This window comes from Phyllobates terribilis, unplaced genomic scaffold (assembly GCF_046119375.1).
Source record: "Phyllobates terribilis strain yellow unplaced genomic scaffold, ASM4611937v1 Scaffold_7__3_contigs__length_470593459, whole genome shotgun sequence".
In the NCBI taxonomy this organism is placed as follows: domain Eukaryota; kingdom Metazoa; phylum Chordata; class Amphibia; order Anura; family Dendrobatidae; genus Phyllobates; species Phyllobates terribilis.
In genome coordinates this window covers 110,362,521-110,382,227 of record NW_027362767.1, presented here as the reverse complement: position 1 = coordinate 110,382,227, position 19,707 = coordinate 110,362,521, and the positions used below count along the sequence as shown (strand labels likewise).

General features: G+C 40.6%; 1 protein-coding gene across 7 annotated transcripts in view; it reads right to left on the bottom strand.

Moving 5' to 3' along the window:
• NPAS3 (neuronal PAS domain protein 3) overlaps positions 1 to 19,707 on the bottom strand; it is a 788,102-nt gene that overhangs the window by 443,780 nt on the left and 324,615 nt on the right. For all 7 annotated transcript variants that reach the window (XM_073639080.1, XM_073639082.1, XM_073639081.1 and 4 more), the window contains one exon: positions 11,326 to 11,408. In XM_073639080.1, coding sequence (XP_073495181.1) covers positions 11,326 to 11,408 — 83 coding nt within the window. The remainder of the gene's footprint in view (positions 1 to 11,325; positions 11,409 to 19,707) is intronic.

Sequence of the window (19,707 nt, the reverse complement as noted above, 5' to 3'; positions counted from 1 at the left end):
CCCAAATATTTTGTCTTGTATAGGCCAAGGTTTCTCCTTATCTTCTATGTTGAGAGAACTACAACCTGCCTTAAGGAGAACATCTGTATCTTCAGAAGAAAAATAATACTTCTTCTATAGGAACAGTAACCAACTCTTCCTGCTTCTCGAGGATGGTTTAAAGAGAAAACCAAGTCTGAATCTGGATGAGAATCCAGTATAACCTAAGCTTTAGAGTCTTTTAGATGGGGGGGGGATTTGGACTTGGTTGAAGGTTCAGTGATGAAAGGGACAACAAGACATCCTGTCTGATTATAGCTTTAAGCTCGTCGTAGGCAGATAATTGTTCATCCGGGACTATTATATTTGTACAGACTTTACAAAGGGACTTCTTATACGAATCGGATTACTTTTTGAAGGAAATAGAACATTTCCTCACTTTGAATTTAGCTTTCTGAAGTATTTTCCCCCAGGAACATAAACAGCAGTATCAGATGCCCCAAAAAAGTAAGTGGACTCACTAGTGTAGACATATACTGGGCTGGGGATAACAGGTTGCTTCATAGACTCAGTGCGGGCATAGCATCTTCCAAAATCGTCCTGCACACATTTTCTTAGCCTAACCCTCCAACAATCTCCCACCTTAAATAGAAGCAACCTTATGAGGAGCAAAATCAGGCACCCACTTGATAACGCAGTCAGTTCCTCCTCTGTTAGTTTTCATTAAGATCCATCTGGTGTAGTAGGAGCGATCTGCAGGCGCCGAAACCAGAAGTTGCAATTCAGAACGTCACATCATGTGATTGTCGAAACAGCACAACCACATGACCCAGCAAGGTCATTCACAGACCAAAGACAGGGAAACTAGAAAGTGCTGCCATTTAGGGACCCAGCAAAGCCTGCACCAATAGAGAAGTGCCATGCTGTTCAAAAATAGTACTTTGCAAAAGTCTTAGCTCAGTGTAGAAAAAATTATGCAAAGCAAGAAGCTTTCAAAAACAGATGTGCTACTAGTTTATTTTTAACAATTTACAAATCACAAAGAGAACGAACAAAAGAAAAATCTAAATCAAATCAATATTTGGCCTGATTGATCTTTGCCTTCAAGACAGCACCAAATCTTTTAGATACACTTGCACAAAGTCAGGGATTGGAGGATTCTAGTAAAGTGTAAGAGTAACCAGTTATACCAAACAGGTTATAATTATCAACATTTTCATATGTATGATGAAACAAAGTCATTAACAGAAACAGAAGCAGTCATGTAAGAAGCTTAAAATTGAGAACAACCAGACTCTGCTACAAACGTGAGGTTGTGGAAGACAGTTTCATGACACAGGTCATACACAACCAACAAGATTGAGCAAAGCAACAAGACACAAGGTAGTTATACTGCATCAGCAAGGTCTCTTCCCAGGAAAAGATTCCAAAGCAAACTGGGATTTCAAGTTAATCATAGAATCATAGAATGGTAGAGTTGGAAGGGACCTCCTGGGTCATCTGGTCCAACCCCCTGCTCAAAGCAGGATTCACTAGATCATCTCAGACAGATGTCTGTCCAGCCTCTGTTTGAAGACGTCCATTGAAGGGGAACTCACCACCTCTCGTGGCAGCCTGTTCCACTCATTAATCACCCTAACTGTCAAAAAGTTTTTTCTAATATCTAATCTGTGTCTCCTCCCATTTAGTTTCATCCCATTGCTTCTAGTCTTTCCTTGTGCAAATGAGAATAAAGATGATCCTTCTACAATGTGACAGCCCTTGACATATTTGTGTTTTTTTAAGTTCCACTGAAGAAGCGCAAAGAAATGGGCAATATTGAGGACCATAGACGCAGTGGTCAGTCAAGGAAACTTAGTGCAGCAGATGAAAGACACATCATGCTTAATTCCCTTCAAAATCGGAAGATGTCAATCAGTGCTGTCAGTTCAGAACTGGCAGCAACCAGTGGGACCCAGCTACACCCATCTATTATATGGAGAAGCCTGGCAAGAAGTGATCTTGAAATAACTGCAGCTAAAAAGCCATATCTTCTACATGGCAACAAAGCCAAAAAATCAATTATGCACAAGAACATTGAAATTTGGGTGCAGAAAAATTTCAGCAAGTGCTCTGAACTGATGAGTCACAATTGGAAATATTTGTCTGTAACAGAAGGCAGTTTGTTTCCTGAATGGCTGGAGAGCGGCACAATAATGAATGCTTACAAAAATCGCTGAAAAATGGGGGAGGTTTGTGGCTGCATTTCAGCAAATGGAGTTGAGGATTTAGTCAGGATTAATGGTGTCCTCAATGCTGAGAAATAAAGTAAAGTACTGATCCATCATACAATACTATTACAGAGGCTTCTGATCGGCTCCAAATTCATTCTGCAGCACAACAACGACCCCAAACATCCAGCCAATGTCATGAAAAAATATCTTCAGAGTAAAGAACAAGGAGTGCTGGAAATGGTGATCTGACCCCCACAGAGCCGTGATCTTATATCATCCAGTCTGTGTGGGATTACATGAAAAGACCGAAGGATCCACTCAAGCCTCATACACAGAAGATCTGGGGTTAGTTCTCCAAGATGTTTGGAAAAAGCTCTGCTCAGTTTCATCAAAAACTATGTACAAGTGTGCAAGAATTGATGATGTTTTGAAGGCGCCAAATCTGGATTTGATTTGGATTTCTCTTTTTGTTCATTCACTTTATTAATTAACAAAATGTAATCTATTGATACTTCTCCTTTTGAAAGCATTCTTGCTTTACAACATTTTTTTCACACCGGCCTAAAACTTTTGCATAGTACGGTATCACCCCTACCAATCTCCCCAAAGGGCACAGATGTAACAGCGGGACCAGGGAGCTCACACCTGCAGAGATCTGGTGTGGTCCATTACACACCACATAGAAGGGAAATCATATACATCTGCTCTAGTATCATCTGGCTTAAAGAAGAACTCCTCCCAGCAACGTTTTATTCTCTTAATATATTACAGTCATCATACTATATTAGCACTGTGTACTTACAATTGCTCATTTTGTCTTTCTACCCAGCTAATTTTTCTCTTTCCCGTTAGGTCAATGACATTACGTGATTAATAACTGACTAGCTGAATCATTCTAAGCTCTATGGTACAGGAAAACACTGGAGAAACGGAAGATATTTTAATTCCTCTGCTTGTGTCTCCTGTTCCTGTAAGGACTATGGGGGGGCAATCTCTTGTGGTGCTGCCATGGTCGCGAAATAGAAAACTTTAACTGGCTTCCAATGACACTTATGGATTGGGGGCGCTCTGGGACTTCATGTGTTGCAAAAAAAATACAAACCAGTTGAGTCCGTGGTTGCAGGTCACACGTTGCATAAGATTTTATTGTAAGCTGTCTCTTTTTGAAGCCAAATAGCAGCTTGGAAATAATAGTGTAAGTGCAAGTCACAGAAAATACCCACAAATCTTTTTTTGTCATGCAACTCAAGCTTGGACTGGCCCACGGAAGAACAGGAGGATCCTCCGGTGGGCCGCCTCTTTTATGAGCACAATATACTAAATCACTATGTACAGACAAAGGCAGCATCTTATTCATTTAACAATCTGCTCTGTTCTTTGTTATAGACTTGTGTGATTGAGGATAATGTCACATTTGCATGTAGCTGAAAAGTGGGGTCCTGGATTTGGTTACTGGTGGGCCCTTTGCACCCCAGTCCGACACTGATGCAACTTATGTGAGACTATCTGTTGTGTGACATTTTGCCATGTGTCCCTCGCCTAAAACAGGGACACTAAATTGTGAGCTTCCCTGGGGACTGTGGGAGCATGCCTCTCATAAAGTGCCAAGGGATATGCTACCGCTATATAAGTGAGGGTCCTATATTAATGCTATATGCAGACTTTGTGCAATATGTAAATGATATACATGAGATGGGAATATTGTGCTGAATGGAAGTAGAGGAATCCAGGCCACTCTGAAGTCACAGGTTTGGCTAAAGGGTCATGGTATTGGCCAATTTGTGTTCTTTGATACTTCACTTCACAAACAGGTCTCCGTGCTCTGACCGCGTGTGGATTTAATAGCCGTGCAACATGGAAAAATTAAGTAATTTTAATTATGCCTCCAAGTTATTTACTGCAATTAAGACCATTTATCATATGCAAATTAGTGCAAACGGGTCTCATTAGTTAGTAAATTACTCAATATGAGCCGAACAATGTAGCACTCCAGTTTGTAATGAAAAATCCCTGTAGAGGCGAGCAGGATCAATTAAGCTAATTTGCATATGCAAATATATTCACTTTTGCCATTTTTCTATCTTTAGTTCGGTGATTTGGGATGATTTTCCCTTCCAGGTGCTATTTTGTTCTGCAAATCAGCGCCCACTGTGAGGATCTGGAGGAGACCTGCCGGGTCCGGCGCAGGAGAGGTGCAAGTGGTGCAGGAAGCAGGCACGATTTGGTAGACTCCCTACAGGCGACAGAGGACTGGGGGGAACATAATGCACCTGGGAGATTCATCTCCAGAAACCAAGCGGGTATCATCTTCCAGCATATTAAGACAGACACAATCAAATAGAACTGCTGACTGCACACATATCGCTGAGTATTCGTCATTTAGGGCGGGCTGGAAGGCTCCCTCAGATTTAAAAATGGTAGAATATTTCTTAATTCTGCAGGTCGGAGAAATTATAGATCATTTTTTCTTGTTCTCTTATAAAAAAAAAAACGGTGTTGAGATTATAACATAAAAAAGATTTTAAATAATCTGTCAGACAGCAGGGAAAACAAGAAAATATACAACTTTTTTGAGTTTGTCAGCCTATATTCCTGCTTTGCTGCAGTGATAGCATGTCGTACATCTACGTAACCACTGCAGCCAATCTCTGACCTCGGCGATCTTAGGCTGTACATGCACATATAGAAATCAGATATGGATTTATTGAGGCCTTTCTGCTATACGGCTCTGTCCACCCTTGCATTCTACTTTTAAGGCGGGCACATACAAAATAAACAATGCCCAACAAAATAAAGCAACGCATTACATGGTCTGCTCTAGAGTCTATTGAGTTATTAAAGGGACTCTGGCACTAGGTTTTTGCTATCCCATCTAAGAGTAGTTTGATATAGGTGCAGAGACCCTGATTCCAGTGATGTGTCACTTACTGGGCTGCTTGCTTCAGTTCTGATAAAATCACTGTTTTCTCTGCTGCAGATCTAGCAGTGCTCAGAACGCTGGGCTGTGCATAGCCCCGCCCACACCACTGATTGGCTGCTTTCTGTGCACACTGTGCATAGGCAGAAAGCTGAATCAGTGGTGGGGGCGGTGATATACAGCGCTCAATATGCAGGACTTTATGACTGCAGGTTTACTAGTCCTCCAGTGACAGCTGATAAATCAGTGATTTTATCAAAACTATAGCAAGCAGCCCAGTAAGTGACATGTTGCTGGAATCAGTGTCTCTGTCTCTACATCATGCAGTTCTCAAATTAGGTGGCAAAAACCTGTTGACAGATTCTCTTCAAGACTTTAATACCTCCTGATCCTCACATCTACTGAATGTAAATACATGTGAATACCTAATGTCATCAGGCTATCAGCACCTTCACTGCCTGATGAAGGCACCTGTACGGTGCTGAAACGCATAGACTCAATAAAGTGACCGTACCTCCAAAGACATACTGATAGGGAATGTAGATTGTGAGCCCCAATGGGGACAGTGCCTATAATGTCTGTAAATGGTCTGAATTGTAAAGCGCTCTATAAATAAAAAGATTATTGTTATTATTACCTCTACCCTTGATCTGTCTTTTTTCCAGCAGCACCAAGTGGTTCCTTGTTTTTCTTCTACAGCCGGCATTACTCATGACGGTTGCCATCATGTATAACCGGCACAAGGAGAAGCAGCGGCCGGTCCGCTCTTTACAAGTTCTAAGAGTTATCTTAAAATTCACTACTAGTGATGAGCGAGCATGCTCGTTACTCGAGATTTACGACCATGCTCGGGTGTTTTCCGAGTATCTTCAGCGTGCTCGGGTGTTATGTTTGAGTCACGTCGTGCGTATGATCTGCGACTGTTTGACAGCTTTAATACATGTGAAGAATGCCTGTTTCTTAAGCATTCCTCACATGTATTAAAGCTGTCAAACAGTCGCAAATCATGCGCACGAAGTGACTAAATCGTTGAGCACGCTGAAAATACTTGGCGAGCACCCGAGCATGCTCGCTGAAAGGGTTAACAGAACGTACTCGCTCATCACTATTCACTACATTTACCCCAAAACCTCTACACTATAGAGCACAGCTTTTTGAAAATGAATTTGCATTTCGGACCACCTCCTAGCATATATTTAGGCCTTTAGTAGCCTGACTATTCAGATCTTCTTACACAGGTTGTTTGCCTTTTTCTTTCTCTTTAAAACCTGGGCCCTTCAGGGTTATTAGAAGAAAACTACAGTCATTAAACTCTATTAATTGCAGAGGCAGATATGTGAAATGCAAGGTGAAAATATAAAAAATTCAGAATAAATTCTTGGATCAACGTCCAATTTCCATAAATCTAATGCTCATAATTTATAATACTATATTTTCAAGAAAGGCATCCAGGCACATCTCCAGCCTGTTCAAAAATTAACAATCACAACCTGGTATGGCGCTGAGGTCCATAGTCTCACTGCTCTTACAGTAAAGAATCCATCATTGATAATGGAAAAACATGTATTTCCCCTAGACATAAAGGATGCCCCCTTGTCCTGTTTACATGCCTCAGTACTGCCCATTCATATTTTTGTACAATTAGAACATCTAACACCATCTTCTTTCCAAAACTGTATATCCTCAAATGTTATAATCTGTCTTTGTAGTGGAATCTACTCATTACCTTAAAGAGGACCTGTCGCCAGCTCAAAAGTGGCCAGCTTTTGTACTGCTCTCCTGAGTATTGCACGGTTTTCTTTTTTTCATATCTGTGATATGTGTCCCGGTTTATGATCCTTTTTTTTTAGAATTTTTATAGTTTTTTATCAAAGTGTCAGCGCTCACAGGTTAGTAATGGAGAGCAGCCTAAAGATACGCCCCAGAGGATCCTAAGAATCACGCCCTCTCTGGAAAAAGACTATAAAAAGTAGTAATAAATAGAAAGAACCATATCTCTGGGAACGCCTAGAGGATTAATTGATAACCCCCCCAAAAAACAGATTAATCAGGGGAGTAACGGATATATGGTGACAGGTCCTATTTAAAGGGGTTGTCCTATGCTAAAAAAAAAAAAGTATTCAAAAGGCAAACGCATCTTCCATCTTCCTACTGTACAACTAGCTCATATTACGACTGCAGTAAATGTGGGCGGGATCTGGTCACATGTGTGTGTGATGTCACTGCTCCCCTGCCCTTCTGGGTATTTTTAAAAGATAAGAAATAATGAAGTTTAGGATCACAGTGAGGAGCCATGTTGTTGGTGACTGCAATGTGATACTGACAAGTAGACAGTTTGCTGTTTGTAGGGCTTTGTACACACCTGTAGCTGTAATAGGTTTTCAACCTCTTCTATGTAAAATCTAATATTTGCACTGTAATTTAGTGGCGTTTTTCTCAAATCAAACTAATATACAGCAGGCGATGTAAAGACACAAACAAAGTACGATCTGGAAATGGGGAAAGATTAAAGATACCAGAACATGAGCGGTGCCGACCACGTCAATATATCATCGCATACAGTAAAGTGGTTAGTCCTATAGATCTCCGTCCATCTGAACCTACAGATACTTTACAAGGCTCCACCAACATTTCTGCAGTAGAAATGTCTCTAATCGTGCAGATATACACATATCTGAAGATAAATGTTCTGGATCATGGAAAACATGGACATTTTCTATCAGGGTGGTTCCATGTGTAGGACCGTAGGCTTTAATCTGTCCAACCACCAGGACAGGGTAAGGAGATCCTCAGTGATATGCACACTCTCTTTCCTGCCCCCCCAGCGGTGATGGCCGCCTGCGGGACTTTATCAATCACAGGCAGATGCCTGGTTTAAATGTCAGTGCTGGGGCTGCAGCCATCCATTCATCTACCAATTGATCAGAGATGTCGGTGAAAGAGCGCTGCTCATTAACCCTTCCCTTATCCGGTTTTCAGAAGCACACAGGCAGAAATGCGTTCTCTCTTTTGTCAATTACCACCATGACGAGATTATAAATATATATGTATATACAGAGCAGTCTATACTGTATACTGTTGTCATGATACACAGATACAGAATGTTACTTGCCATAATTGTGCTAGTGATTAATTAGCATCACATAAAAGTCCTGCCCTGTCTTCCCCCTTCATCCACCTTTATTCCACGAGGGATCTGGTCTTAACGAAAAGACCGAGCGCATCCACCCAGAGATTAGTTGTCTCCTCTTTCCATGCGATCTAATCAAGTATTTAAATTAAGTGTATTTCCAAGAGACAGAGGTTACAGAACAAGAGATTAGGGTTAAAAAAAAATAGTGACGGGAAAAATGATAAGGTTCTTCTTAAAAAGAATCTGACAGTTTCCCCATGTCCCACAAGCCGGCCCCATGTCTTTATTCCACTCTTTCTAGAGCTTCCATCAAGCCCCTTTCTTTTGTTTTCTGTTTAATCAATTTCATCATAAAACCTTTCGATTTGGCCAAGGATATGCAAATCAGCGAGTGACTGTGATATGCACATCACCACTAGCTCTTTGCAAACTGTGGCTTCACCGGCACAATGCACATGACCGGGGAGGCACAGACAGCTGCAAGGTTTGCGGAGCAGGCGGTAATGGTTGTCTGTGCATTGCATCAAGACTGCTTCTCCAGGCACGTACAGAGCGCCGATGAAACCAGGGTGCGCACACCAGGGTGGCAGAGGTTTGCAAAGCTCTGGTGGTGATACTACTCTTGCAAATCATGTTATCTTGTCACTTATGCTATTGAATTCACTTGGCCCATAACTAGAATGAAGATTTTGCATTATAAAGATGTCCAGAAAAGGCTTCAGAACGTTTCTCTAATTCGCTACTGATGAGACCCAGCTAGCCAACATTTCATGGTTAATACATAGCACCAGAACTAGCACAGCTCCATACATTGTGCAATGGCTCTCTCACGGTCTAGTTAAAAGTATTGTCCATTACTTGGGCAATCCCTTCTTAAAAAACCAAGTCCCCTGAGTGAAATAAAAATAGCTTATACTCACCTCCCGAATCGGAGACGTTCTAGCAAAAATGGCAGGGTCTACCGATGCTCGCGTCCAATTATTTCACATGAGCACGTTAGTATGGGAGACCCAGTGACGAAATCGCTGGAACGGCGCCGATACAAGAGGTGAGTATAAGCTTTTCTGATTCTACTTGGAGAAGGATGTTATCAATACCTTATTCTACTTGGAGAAGGATGTTATCAATACCTTATTCTACTTGGAGAAGGATGTTATCAATACCTTATTCTACTTGGAGAAAGCTGTTATCAATACAATGGATGGCAAGAAAAACAAACAATTTTGGAACAAATCAAGTCAGACATGTCACTCGAAGGAAGCAAGGATCGCCCAGCTACGACTTGCCTACTTTGGACACATCATACATAGAGAGCAATCACTGGAGAAGGACATCATGGTCGGAAGAATAGAAAGAACAAGGCGAAAAGGAAGTCCAGCAACCTGATGACTTGGTACTATCAAGTTAACTGCAGAGAAGACCCTGGTGGACCTATCTAGGCTTGCCTAAGATCGATCTTCCTACAGAGCGTTCATCCATCAAGTCACCATGGCTCGAGATCGATCCAAAGACCGCTAAATAATAATAATTGTATGTGGGAGAAGCGGTCATTTAAGAAACGGTTGTCCAAGTAGAGGATAACTCTTTTAATGGAAAAAAGTTGCTGTACAATTCAGGATCACAGCACAATGTACAAAGCTGTGTCAGTACCAGTATGCTACAGTCCCTTCAATAAACTGATCAATGTTGTGTACCAGAGATGAACCCCCACTAATTTAATACTGATGATCTTAAGGATAGTTCATCCATAGAAAGTCCAGAAAAACCCATTTATGGTGGTCATGCACCTTCAATAGTTGTTTGCTCATTTGGTCAAATGCTTTTGCACCTGACAACTCTATACACGTGCATGCTCGATTCCTCTAACTGTGCATATGTTCTCAGCCAGGTGAGGTGAATAAGTCACTGCCAGACAGCTCAGGTGGTAGCTTATTTTCTCTAGAACAAAAGAAAATTGCAAATGCCCAATGCGGTACTCCTTGAAGTCTTCTGAATGAGTAACTACTGTATATGGCTACCTTTAGAGTGAACTTCAATTGCACAGCCAAAAACTGCTATCAGTGGCTGAAGACCCAAAGGTTTGGTGGGATGATTAATAACAACAGAACGTCTTTGAGTAGACCACTATTATAACATAGTATGTTTTCTTTTCCTTAAAAGATCACAATATCATTGCTTTGAAGACATAAAGATTTGTCGATTCTCCTGCAAGGTTGATCCAGATGACCCAAGAACCGTTATGAGACTTAAGCTAATGTTCTTCATCTAAGGAGAAAAAAAATCCTCCATGACTCCAAATATGACAATAGGAATAAATCCTTGGATCAACGACTCATATACAAATATCTATTAACCATAGCCTGTAAGTATTACACTTGAGAAAGTGCACTTGTGAGCTCTTTAACTGAATACATCATGACCACTTCCATGATTTCACCAGGATTTTTCAAGACAACTGTTTCAAAAGGTAAAATTTTTGAAAAATTGCATCGTACAATCATAGGTCTCCATTTGTTCTCTGCAGAAAACAGAAGTGAAATAGTAGTGTATGATCATAGCTGGATAAAGCAGGGGTGAAACCAACCAACAGAGGAGGAAGTTTAACACTGTGCAAGCAGATTACTTTCCCTACAGCTGTAATTAGGCAAAAAATAGGAATGGTCTGGCTTATTTGATTGGGAATTAACAAAATTACACATAGATAAGTAAAAAAAAAACAACTAAGGAGCATTTTCCATTGGCTCAAACCATCCAACAACGTCAACAATGACTGACATTCCCGAAACCCACACTTTTCATATTAATTAAAATGCAAATATAATTATTTTAATAACTCAAATTAATCACCCAGAAACATATAACTGAATCATAAGAAGTCTAAAACAAATGATATCACATTTTCTCACACTGAAGCTGAATTGAAATCGACAGATTGAAGAAAACAAGCAGAAAATAGTTGAAGTTCCCTTAAATTTGACACATTTATATAAAGTTTTGTGATCATTTGAAAAATTAGACTGTGATCAAGAATCACTCGGTGTCATTATATAGCTGGAGGATATGACATGAAGCATGTTTTGTACCTGTAGGATGTGACTCCCAAGATGAGAATCAAAGATATCAATGGCCAAAGAGCTGGGGCTTCTTCTCCTCTGGGATCCTATAACTAAAAAGGAAAGTTCTTTAGTAAGAGACTGAGACACACATTTATCATATCAGAAATTCTACATGACTTCAGCAGAGGTTCAGAAGATCATGGCGGACTGTATCCATTACACTCAATTCTTCTATCAAAGCGCTAGGCTGTGAGACGATCTAACCACCCGGCGTTCTCCATATACTTTACTACATAAAGATTCACAGGGAGCACAAAGTCAGTGCGTTTTACGTATGCCACACCCCACCTTTCAGAAACGCTATCAATTAGTATCCTTTAATAGAATGAACGCTAAACATTTTATTGTTGCAAAATCCAATTGGTTTCTCATTTTCTAATCTCACCTAAAGTGTAATCCATCACTTAAGGATAAAAAGGAGACAGTCAGAAGGGTACAGGGATTCAAACCAGGCAAATAAAGTCTCCTACTAGACAGAAAGTTGGCTCTCTATTACCACTTATTGGAGGTAGCTTAAAAGTCAGTGTCATCCGTTTAACTAGGCTTGCCACACAACATTGAATATTTAACCAATTGAGAGTGTTCTTCAAAAAGTAAAAAGTTTCATCTGCAGAAAGATGCTTCAGGGGTTCATGCAATTGCAAAGGAAAATACTAGTTGGCTGGGCTTGTTAAAAAGTTAGCACTGACTCATGGGCTGGCTTTATCCAATTGGTGGCTATCAAGCGTCAGGTTTCCTCCTTTTACAACAGAGCACATTTGCATGCAGTCCCAGGCCTGGCAAGCACTACTGCCCTTCTTATTAATGCCTGCCTGACAATTCTCCCCAGGCTTTGATTGATGGCTGTACTGTCCACTAAGTCAGCGATAAAATCTATCGCATGAACCAAGTATCCCCACCTGGCATGAACCAAGTATCCCCACCTGGCATGAACCAAGTATCCCCACCTGGCATGAACCAAATATTCCCACCTGGCATGAACCAAGTATTCCCACCTGGCATGAACCAAGTATTCCCACCTGGCATGAACCAAGTATTCCCACCTGGCATGAACCAAGTATCCCCACCTGGCACATCTGCAGTGCTCTCCCTGCTGCAGGAAACAGCCTCATGCACATGTGCAGATTGTCAGGTGTTATCACCGTATCCGGTGCCGTATTTGTTTTATAGAATGGTGCAAGTTGAGTTTTGGGGAAAAAAGCACGATTCTAAGATACTCTGTTGAGAGATATTGATGTTATATATGACTCTATGTGGCCATCCAGTTTTTGGGATGTGCACTGCAACCTGTCGAATAGCTTTACTAGCATGCTGCGAAATTGTATTTAATTTCTTTCAAGACAAATTGGATTAGTTAAGAAAACTCACAGAAAAAAAAGTGCACACATTCATATTATACTGCTAATATTAAATGCATGAGTTTAGGCTTAAATGGTCATTTTTGTTTCAACAGACTTTCCATAAATCAATAGCAATCAAAGAAACTTTGTAATATATCAGAGAAATGCGCTCTTTGAAAAGCTGCTAAAATAAAAGTCTTACTCAAGAAAAGATGGACAACCAGATCACTGAGGGATCAGATTACAGCTCCTCTCTAAGGAGCAGAATAAGGCCATGGACTGTACACGGATTGCATATGGATGACGAATGAAAAAAAAAATCATGCAAATTTTCTGGCTGAAACTAGGATGAATTTTTACACACTCATGAGAACCTACCCCAAGAGAAAGTCACAGGTTTGTCACGAAAGTATGCAGTCACTCTACGTAACTGCAGACTTGTGAGCCTTCACATCACGCGCACCACACACTGTGAGTATTCTCCAATGCCAGAGGGGAGACTGAGCGGTGTGACCGCAATTATGTGATATGCATACAACCGGCCACATTCTGACTAGACCACGGCCCCACATATCTAGTCGGAATGTGGCCGGAGGAATGCATATCGCCGCCGTAACCGGAGAATCCTCACAGTGCGTGCTGTGTGCGATATGAGGATTCACAAGTCTGCAGTCACATAGAATTACTGCAAACTTTCATGAAAAACCTACACAACCCGTCATAGGCAATTTTTACTATAAAGTGATGGTCATAAAAGTAAAACCCACAAAACAAGGATGGAAATGCTGCTTGTATTTTCAATTCCACTCCACTTGGATTTTTTTCCCTGTTTTAAATGCATTATAAGGTAAAATGAATGGTCTCATTCAAAATTGCAACTCGTTTTGCAAAAAAACAAGTCCTCATAAGGCTAAGTCAGTAGCATACAAACAAGTTACGGCTCCAGGAAGGCAACAAGGAAAAAAATGGCCAATTTCCAAAGGGTTGAGACTTCCCACTTTTTTAGACTTAGTGGTGGCGTTCAGCACTATGTTCAAGCCTAGATCTCTCTAGGACCACAATCACTGAAACTGTGTCAGCCTATTCATCTGTTGAGATCTAAAGTACACAATTGTATGGAATAGGTGAGAGCTCTTTGGGAATACTGTGCCCGTAAATTGGTCACGTGTGAGGCCCCAGGATTTATGTTTATTTCTTAAGAAAAATGTACATTGACCATCCTCAGCAACAATTCATGGATTCACTGGGTAACAACCTGCTTTCCTTACTGCCATCCAATCATGTTCGCCTCTCGGCAATAGGCTGAGGTTTGCGTATTGCCTGTGATACTATATAGATAATACAAAGTGAATATTTTTTGCATTTTACTTGTTAAAAATTGACGCGTTATGACATTTTCATGCAAAATATGGTGCCATCTGGTGTTTAAAGTGTATAGCAATATATAGCAAGGTCAATCAAGTAGGTTTAATGCAGCTGGTCACATATCAAGTGATTTACTGTTTACTGCTATCTGTTACTATATAGTGAACAGGTAGAAACATTTAATGGGAACTGAACTTTCAACAAACTTTTCATAATTAAAGTAGTACAGGTGAATATAATAAAACTTTGCAATATACCAAGAAATCTGCTTCCTTCTCTATTACCATCCACTTCTTCTCCTCCCCTTGCCTCCTGAACTCATTATCCACTAAAAAAACAGCTCAAATTCAGATAAGACGTACTGCCAGCTCACTGTGGTGTCATGTGCCACAACCCATTGTCCCCTATAGGTAGTGGTGGAAGAGGATGGGTGGGGAGCAGTGAGAGGAAACAAGCAGAGGAAGACACAGAAAGATTCTGCTGAACTTTCTAACAAGTGTTTCACATCACTGCAATGCTAGATCATAGCTACAAGGATCACTACTGCTGCGTAATGTCCTACATGCTACTGCTGCTCTATGTATGCTAAAAAAGGAATGAAGAGAAGGAATTCTCTGTGCTGTGAACGGGAGACATCATAGCAGCTCATCCCCTCCCACCAGCTAAGAGTGAACTGCAAATTAAGAGACAGAAGATGCAGAGGGGAAAACTGGTGAAAATGCAGGATACAATGACCAAAATAGTGTTATTCTTTATGTAAACACAAGACAACTTAATCTAAAAAGTTACTTGAAAGCACAATTACCCTTCTAGCTCATTAGTTGGATCTGGACATTGCAAAAAACAGGTGGCGATATGGAATGTAAGAAAATCGCATAACTTATTCTTGACAGCATTCTTATGATCAATACATCGGAAGTGATACATAATGGTGGGCCAATCCCTTTAAGGAATAAGTGGCACATTCTACAGTGGGTACGGAAAGTATTTAGACCTCTTTACATTTTTCACTCTTTGTTTCATTGCAGCCATTTGGTAAATTCTAAAAAGTTCATCTTTTTCTCATTAAAGTACACTCTGCACCCCATCTTGACTGAAAAAAAACAGAAATGTAGAAATTTTTGCAAATTTATTAAAAAAGAAAAACTGAAATTTCACATGGTCCTAGAATTCAGACCCTTTGCTCAGTATTGAGTAGAAGCCCCCTTTTGAGCTAGTACAGTCATGAGTCTTCTTAGGAATGATGCAACAAGTTTTTCACACCTGGATTTGGGGATCCTCTGCAATTCTTCCTTGCAGATCCTCTCCAGCTCTGTCAGGTTGGATGGTGAACGTTGGTGGAAAGCCATTTTCAGGTCTCTCCAGAGATGCTCAATTGGGTTTAGGTCAGGGCTCTGGCCGGGCCCGTCAAGAATGGTCACAGAGTTGTTCTGAAGCCACTCCTTTGTTATTTTAGCTGTGTGCTTAGGGTCATTGTCTTGTTGGAAGGTGAACCTTCGGCCAAGTCTGAGGACCAGAGCACTCTGGAAGAGGTTTTCATCCAGGATATCTCTGTTCTTGGCCGCATTAATGTTTCCTTCAATTGCAACCAGTCGTCCTGTCCCTGTAGCTCAAAATACCCCCATAGCATGATGCTGCCACCACCATGTTTCACTGTTGGGATTGTGGTGGGCAGGTGATGAGCAGTGCCTGGTTTTCTCCACACATACCGCTTACAATTATCACCAAAAAGTTCTATCTTCGTCTCATCAGACCAGAGAATCTTATTTCTCATAGTCTGGGAGTCCTTCATGTGCTTTTGAGCAAACTCTATGCAGGCTTTCATATGTCTTGCACTGAGGAGAGGCTTCCGTCGGGCCACTCTGCCATAAAAGCCAGACTGGTGGAGGACTGTAGTGATAGTTGACTTTGTGGAACTTTCTCCCATCTCCCTACTGCATCTCTGGAGCTCAGCCATAGTGATCTTAGGGTTCTTCTTTACCTCTCTCACCAAGGCTCTTCTCCCACGATTTCTCAGTTTGTCTGGATGGCCAACTCTAGGAAGACTTCTGGTGGCCCCAAACTTCTTCCATTTAAGGATTATGGAGGCCACTATGCTTTTAGGAACCTTGAATAATGCAGAAATTCTTTTGTAACCTTGGCCAGATCTGTGCCTTGCCACAATTTTGTCTCTGAGCTCCTTGGGCAGTTCCTTTGAGCTCATGATTCTCATTTGGTCTGACATGCACTGTGAGCTGTGAGGTCTTATACAGACAGGTGTGTGCCTTTCCAAATCAAGTCCTATCAGTTTAATTAAACACAGCTGGACTCCCAATGAAGGAGTAGAGCCATCTCAAGGAGGATCACAAGGAAATGGACAGCATGTGACTTAAATATGAGTGTCTGAGCAAAGGGTCTGAATACTTATGACCATGTGATATTTCAGTTTTTCTTTTTTAATAAATTTGCAAAAATTTCTACATCTCTGTTTTTTATTCAGTCAAGATGGGGTGCAGAGTGTACTTTAATGAGAAAAAAATGAACTTTTTAGAATTTACCAAATGGCTGCAATGAAACAAAGAGTGAAAAATGTAAAAGGGATCTGAATACTTTCCGCACCCACTGTATGTTCAATAATAACGCAGGGAACAAATATAGGACTTCTTTAGTCAGTGGCTATAAATAACTAAGGCCATATGCATCAACAGTGCCCCGTAATCAGTGTCTATGGTCATCCTCCATGTAGTCCTGAAGACAGGTAATTGAATATTGGTCTGCGGTTCAAAGTACATGTAATCCAGTAAATGAACATCTAGGCCCTCGGCAGCCACCATTGTTCAGTAATTTAATATCCATGTGCTGAGTCCTCTACATCAACCGTTGTTCAGCAATTGATTATCTGTGTTCTGAAGCTTTTGCAGCGGTGTCTGAGCAGCTCTCTATTTGTGGACCTAAGGCTGTACTGTGAGAGCCAGGAGAAGCTCTCCGAGTTGGACCTTGGGAATAGCAGAGACGAGCAGTTCACTACATATTACTCTAAATTCAAAATGACACCCGAGTGCCATAGTGCCAAGGCCTGATTAACGAGGTGTAATTAACCTGCTCGTTGTGAGATATCGAAATTAAAATTAGTCCATTAAAAGTTTTTTTGTAATTTTTTCTTTTAATTAAAAAAACTACAGTGAAACAAATCTGTCTAAAAATCATCCACTTTATGTCTCCTAATTTACTTGGGTTATAAGAATATCATTTGGAGAGGAGAAATTGTGTTGTACTAATCTGATTATTTTCTACCTTATCAGTGCGGTGGAGGAATCAGAAAGCCCGCGGTAGCAGTCAGTATAAGAAACAAGACCAACTTTTAGCTAAAGCACTGACGGCATCGGCTTTCAGACTATATTTCCCTCTTTATCAGGCTTGGAGGACATTGGGTTCTTTCATAAAATAACTACGGCTTCAAAATACATCGCTGCAGCTTAGAGCGGAGATTTCGGTGTCATGTCAGTCGCAAATCTCAGTCTAATCATTCATGTTATTATGCAGTGTAGGAGGCAAACATCAACGCTTGGTGAAAGTGTAATTCAGCCCATGTCAAAACCAATATGGTAATGCTAAATACCTGCAGCTTAACAGAATGCGTTTGCTCTCAAAGAGACAGAATAGGTCCCTGCTTCCTTAACTGTGTAATGCCTAACAACTGTGTAATGCCCAACAACTGTGTAATGCCCAACAACTGTGTAATGCCCAACAACTGTGTAACATTCAACTGCGTAATGCCCAACAACTGTGTAATGCCCAACTGTGTAACGTTCAACTGCGTAATGCCCAACAACTGTGTAATGCCCAACAACTGTGTAACGTTCAACTGAGTAATGCCCAACAACTGTGTAATGCCCAACTGTGTAACGTTCAACTGCGTAATGCCCAACAACTGTGTAATGCCCAACAACTGTGTAACGTTCAACTGCGTAATGCCCAACAACTCATATCAAATATACGAGTTGGGGGTCACTTGGGTAATAGTGATCACAAAATAGTAAGTTTTCATGTAACCTTTAATAAAATGTATAGTAGAGGGGTTACAAGGACACTAAACTTCAGGAAGGCAAATTTCCAACGGTTGAGAGATGATCTTAGTGCAATAAACTGGGACAATATCCTGAGACATAAAGCTACACAAAGCAAATGGGAGACATTTATTAACATCCTGAATAGGACCTGTGTACAATATATAACCTATGGGAATAAACATGCTAGAAATAGGAGGAAACCACTATGGCTAAATAGAGCTGTAAGGGGCGCAATAAGTGACAAAAAGAAAGCATTTAGAGAATTAAAGCAAGTAGGTAGTGATGAGGCATTAAATAAATATAGAAAATTAAATAAATTCTGTAAAAATCAAATCAAGGCAGCAAAGATTGAGACAGAGAGAATCATTGCCAGAGAAAGTAAAAATAATCCCAAAATATTCTTTAACCACATAAATAGTAAAAAACTAAAAAATGATAGTGTTGGCCCCCTTAAAAATAGTCTGGGTGAAATGGTGAATGAGGATGAGGAAAAAGCCAATATGCTAAATGATTTTTTTTCATCCGTATTTACACAAGAAAATCGCATGACAGAAAACATGATCAGTGATAACAAAAATTCTCCATTAAATGTCACATCAGGAAGTACGGCGGCGTCTAAAAATCACTAAAGTTGACAAATCCCCGGGCCCGGATGGGATACACCCGCGAGTATTGCAGGAATTAAGTAACGTCATAGATAGACAATTATTTTTAATCTTTAAAGATTCCATAATAACATGGTCTGTACCACAGGACTGGCGTATAGCAAATGTGGTGCCAATATTCAAAAAGGGGACAAAAACTGAACTTGGAAATTATAGACCCATAAGCTTAACCTCTACTGTGGGTAAAATCCTGGAGGGTTTCCTAAGAGATGTTATACTAGAGTATCTGAAGAAGAATAACCTCATGACCCAATATTAACATGGGTTTACGAGGGACCGTTCCTGTCAAACTAATCTGATCAGTTTTTATGAGGAGGCAAGTTCTGGACTGGACCAAGGAAATGCAGTGGATGTTGTGTATATGGACTTTTCAAAGCTTTTGATAAGGTTCCACACAAAAGGTTGATACATAGAATGAGAAAAATGGGGACAGGGGAAAATATATGTATGTGGGTTAAGAATTGGCTCAGTGAAAGGAAACAAAGGGTGATTATTAATGGAAAGCACTCAGACTGGGTCTCAGTTAACAGTGGGGTACCACAGGGGTCAGTATTGGGCCCCCTTCTTTTTAACATATTTATTAATGACCTTGTAGGGGGCATACAGAGTAATATTTCAATATTTGCAGATGACACTAAACTCTGCAGGGTAATCAATACAGAGGAGGACAATTTTATATTACAGGAGGATATATGTAAACTAGAAGCTTGGGCTGATAAATGGCAAATGAGCTTTAATGGGGATAAATGTAATGTAATTCACTTGGGCAGAGGAAATAAAATGTATAATTATATGCTTAATTGTAAAACACTGGGCAAAACTGTAACTGAAAAAGACCTGGGTGTATTGGTGGATGACAAGCTCACGTTTAGTGGCCAGTGTCAGGCAGCTGCTGCAAAGGCAAATAAAATAATGGGATGCATTAAAAGA